Source organism: Arvicanthis niloticus, chromosome 9, assembly GCF_011762505.2.
Source record: "Arvicanthis niloticus isolate mArvNil1 chromosome 9, mArvNil1.pat.X, whole genome shotgun sequence".
Classification (NCBI taxonomy): Eukaryota; Metazoa; Chordata; class Mammalia; order Rodentia; family Muridae; genus Arvicanthis; species Arvicanthis niloticus.
This window is the reverse complement of record NC_047666.1, coordinates 10,235,749-10,239,707: the sequence shown is the minus strand read 5'-3', so window position 1 is coordinate 10,239,707 and position 3,959 is coordinate 10,235,749. Positions and strand designations below refer to the sequence as shown.

General features: G+C 38.0%; 1 gene segment (V, D, J or C); it reads left to right on the top strand.

The window, feature by feature from the left end:
• Nucleotides 1-1,754: 1,754 nt before the first annotated feature.
• LOC117715642 (Ig kappa chain V-V region MOPC 21-like) lies at nt 1,755-2,363 on the top strand. The segment is given in 2 exon segments: nt 1,755-1,825; nt 2,009-2,363. Coding segments are annotated over 2 exon segments (297 nt in total).
• Nucleotides 2,364-3,959: the final 1,596 nt, after the last annotated feature.

Below are 3,959 nucleotides of genomic sequence, written 5' to 3'. Positions count from 1 at the left end.
CTCCCCCTTATGCATGATCTACACTGCCTAATGACTTACTCAATTATTGACAGAACATGCAATTCAGAAGTTGTTTCATGTCCAGCCAAGAACCACTGCCAATGAGCCAGTCAGGAAAGAACCTTAGGGTCCAGTTTGAAAATCTAATAAATCAGTAGCTGCTGCCACAGTCCTGTATCATGTACCACCCATTTCAATTGTTTCAATCACTTTGTAGGAGGCTCTGATTTGACCTGCAAGAGATGAAGGTTATGTCTGTACTGATGATAGCCAGAGAGAATGACATAGTAGTGTGAGGCCACATGTATTTTTTAGGTATTTAAATATTTAAATATTTTTGAGCAGTTTTTTCAGGAGCGTTGAGGGTGGCTGCCCAGAGTTCGTGAAGGCACTTCGAATCTCAGAGCACTTTTTAGAGTGACTCCCAGAGGCTTGGCTCTGGAATTTCTCAGGAACACCCAAAAGGACGACTCCAGAGGTCCAGAGGAGAGGCCTCTACTCAGTAGGACACCATGGTCCACCCAACCGGGAGATGCTCCTAGGGGAGGACCAGAGCGGCAAGGCTCTGATGTAGGGGTATCAGGACAGGTATTTTAGCAATCACTATTCCTGAAGGACTCAAGGAGTCAACTCAGCACGCAAAGAATTAGGGTTAAAAACAAAGCATGGGACAAACATTTTCTAAGCAGTCACCATTCGTGACAGGACTCAAGGAATCACTTAAGGTTAGAGGAACTAAAGTTAAGAAAAAGGATTTAATATGATTTTTGGATTTTGTAGCAGAAACTTCTCCATGGTTTCCCCAGGAAGGGACTATTGATGAGAGGAGATGGAGATGAGTTGGCGATTGTTTTAAAGATTATTATGAAGCATTTGAATCTCACAAAATGCCAGTTACAGCCTATAACTATTGGTCTCTTATTAATGATATTCTTAGAACTACCCCAGAATGGCCAGACCTCCAGCATTTGATTTCTGAAGGAGAGCGTTCTCTTAAAGAGTCTGCCTCCAATCCCCCTTCAGCTAACCTAGCAACACACAGGCCTACACAGCCTCTGTCCCCTTTAAGAGAAAAACCCTTTTCGGCTGGCTCCGCCTTTAGTGGCTGAAAGTGTCTTGGATAGGTCTGCCTCCACTTCAGTCATTATTGACTGGGAGACGCTGCTAAAATTTTACCTGCAGGAAAGCCTCCTTCGAAACCCTCCCATAATAAATAAATAGTGTATTCATGGTATATATATATATATTCATGTATATATATATATATATATATATATATATATATATATATATATATATATGTATACACACATATATACATATCTATAAACATAGATATGTACAAAATCATATATACACACATATTTTTGTACACATGTATACAAACACACACACACACACACATACACACACATATATATATATATATATATATATACTTGAATAAAATCCTAAAGAAAAACCATACTTTGCCTGTTGATTTTTAATGGAAGACTGTCATGAGAGCATCTAGACACTTGTGGTTTGAGAGCTTTAAGTTGGTCCTTGAGCTTCTATGTTGACTTCCTTCCCAGTGATAACTTCTGTCTTTGATAGTACTTTTGTCTGTTGATTTGTCCTGAATACTTTCACATACATGCCTGTGGTCAGGCAATTTACTTCCTTGTTTGATGACTACTTTGCATAGATCTCTAGAGAGCAGCCCAGCTGCCAGGATTTATAAACCAGGCTGTTGCAGTGAGACCTGAAATGGATCAGAGCAGTATTGGCATCAAGATGGAGTCACAGACCCAGGTCTTCATATTCCTATTGCTCTGGTTGTCTGGTGAGACATTTAAAAGTATTATAATACCTGAAAATATTTCATTTGTAGAGAAATTGCAATTTCCTATAGGAAGTCAATAGTAGGCAGACAATGCCAATAGAAAGGACATTTTAGATTATAACATTTGTATCATGAAGTCTTTGTGTATATATATGTATTCTTATTATCTATTTCTGATTTCAGGTGCTGATGGAGATATTGTGATGACCCAGTCTCCCAAATCCTTGCCTGCATCAGTAGGAGAAACTGTCACCCTGACCTGCAAGGCCAGTCAGAATGTGGATAGTTATGTATCCTGGTACCAACAGAAACCAGGGCAGTCGCCTAAACCTCTGATCTACAGAGCATCCAACAGGCACACTGGGGTCCCTGATCGATTCACAGGCAGTGGATCTGGGACAGATTACACTTTCACCATCAGGAGTTTTTAGGTTGGAGACCAGGCAGATTATTACTGTCTGCAGAGGTATAGTACTCCTCCCACAGTGCTTCACCCTCCTACACAAACCTCCTCTGAGATTCTAACCAGCTGCCTGTACCACACATCTGCAGACCGACACACTTTCCCCTCTGCCTGCAGCTGCTATGCCTAACTGTTGCAAAGTTTGGTAGAAAGTTAATGAACAAATACTTTGACTTGGAAGGTCCTTATGGCAAAAAAGTAAAGACATTTGTGTCTTTTAAAAAATATCTCATGCTTAGATTTTATGTATTGAATATGATAAATTTATTATCTTATATTCTGGAATGAAAATCTCCAATGTGAGTCTCTATGGGCTAAACCAAGAGCCTGTCAAACTATATTCTCACTGGAGGATGCAGAAGGGAAATGGGGTTTTGCTTAGCTCAGCTCTGAGAAGTCTCCCTCACTTTTGGACTCCTGGCAATATCTGTCCACTTCTTCTTCTGGTGAAAATTCTTATTTACACATATAATGTTGACTTTCAAAACAATATAAAATTATATCATGTATTTTGACAATCTTCATGCCTCTTGTTTTTTAATCACTACCTTTCCCTCCAACTAACACACTTCCAATCCCTAGTCTTCCACCTATTTCCATGTGATATACATATGTGCCCACTCACATGCACACAAACACACACACACACACACACATGCACACACAGATGCACACTGTTTTATGAGTATATGAAAATATATGATACAAAAATCAGAGAAAACACGAGATTTGAGTACTTAAACTACATATCTGTTCTATGCTTCCTATTCCTAGGTTACATCTGCCTCTGCTGTCTTCTCATCTACTTTCCCAATGTGGAGACTGTGATAACTCATTCTACCCTACACCACATTAAAAGTAAGTATGATTTTGTATTATGAGAATCAAGTTTGTTTTTCTGTCTTATAATAATTAAGTGTTTGGTATTTGTTAAGGGAATTACTTTATACTTCAATAAAAACACTATGTTAACTAATCTCAAATTTGTATTAATTAAAAATTATTTGTAAAATTATTTTTTCTCATTATTTGTTTTTGAGAGAAGGAATCCTGTCCAGTGAAACTGGGAAGTTGATTTTGATATCACAAATTTCTACTTACCACTTCCTAAGCACTGTGATCAATGGTAGGGGCCATCACACTCAGCCTTGAGCACCATTTAGAAACCCAGAGATAGAGCAGGGTTATAAATAATTGTTTGAAATTTCCAAATATCTCTAATTTCTCCCCAAAAGAATCATTTCATTTTCTGTCTTCTCATGATGGTTTGTTCTCATTGTGCTGCTACTGCACATGATGGTTTTGTCTCTATTGTCTCTTCTCAAAGAACATGGATTCTTTCTTTTATTTTTTTAACTGAAAAACCCTATCCTATATCCCCTCTTTCTTTATGCTTTTATATCATTTTGATTACATGCATGTAATAAGGTCAGTTTTAGGTTGAGGTCTAGCAATACAATAGATTCAAATATTTGAGGTACAAGCAATACAATAAACACAAATAGTCAAAGAAAAAGCAAGTCATTAAACCCAGTTACATGAATACTCCCATGATCACTGTTTCTAAAGGCTTATCAGGATGACCAAAGTATATGAGCCTACCTCCTTATCCTAGCCCAAGGTCATTTTCATGTTTAAAGCCTACTTCCTTGTTCTAGCCTAAAATTTAGA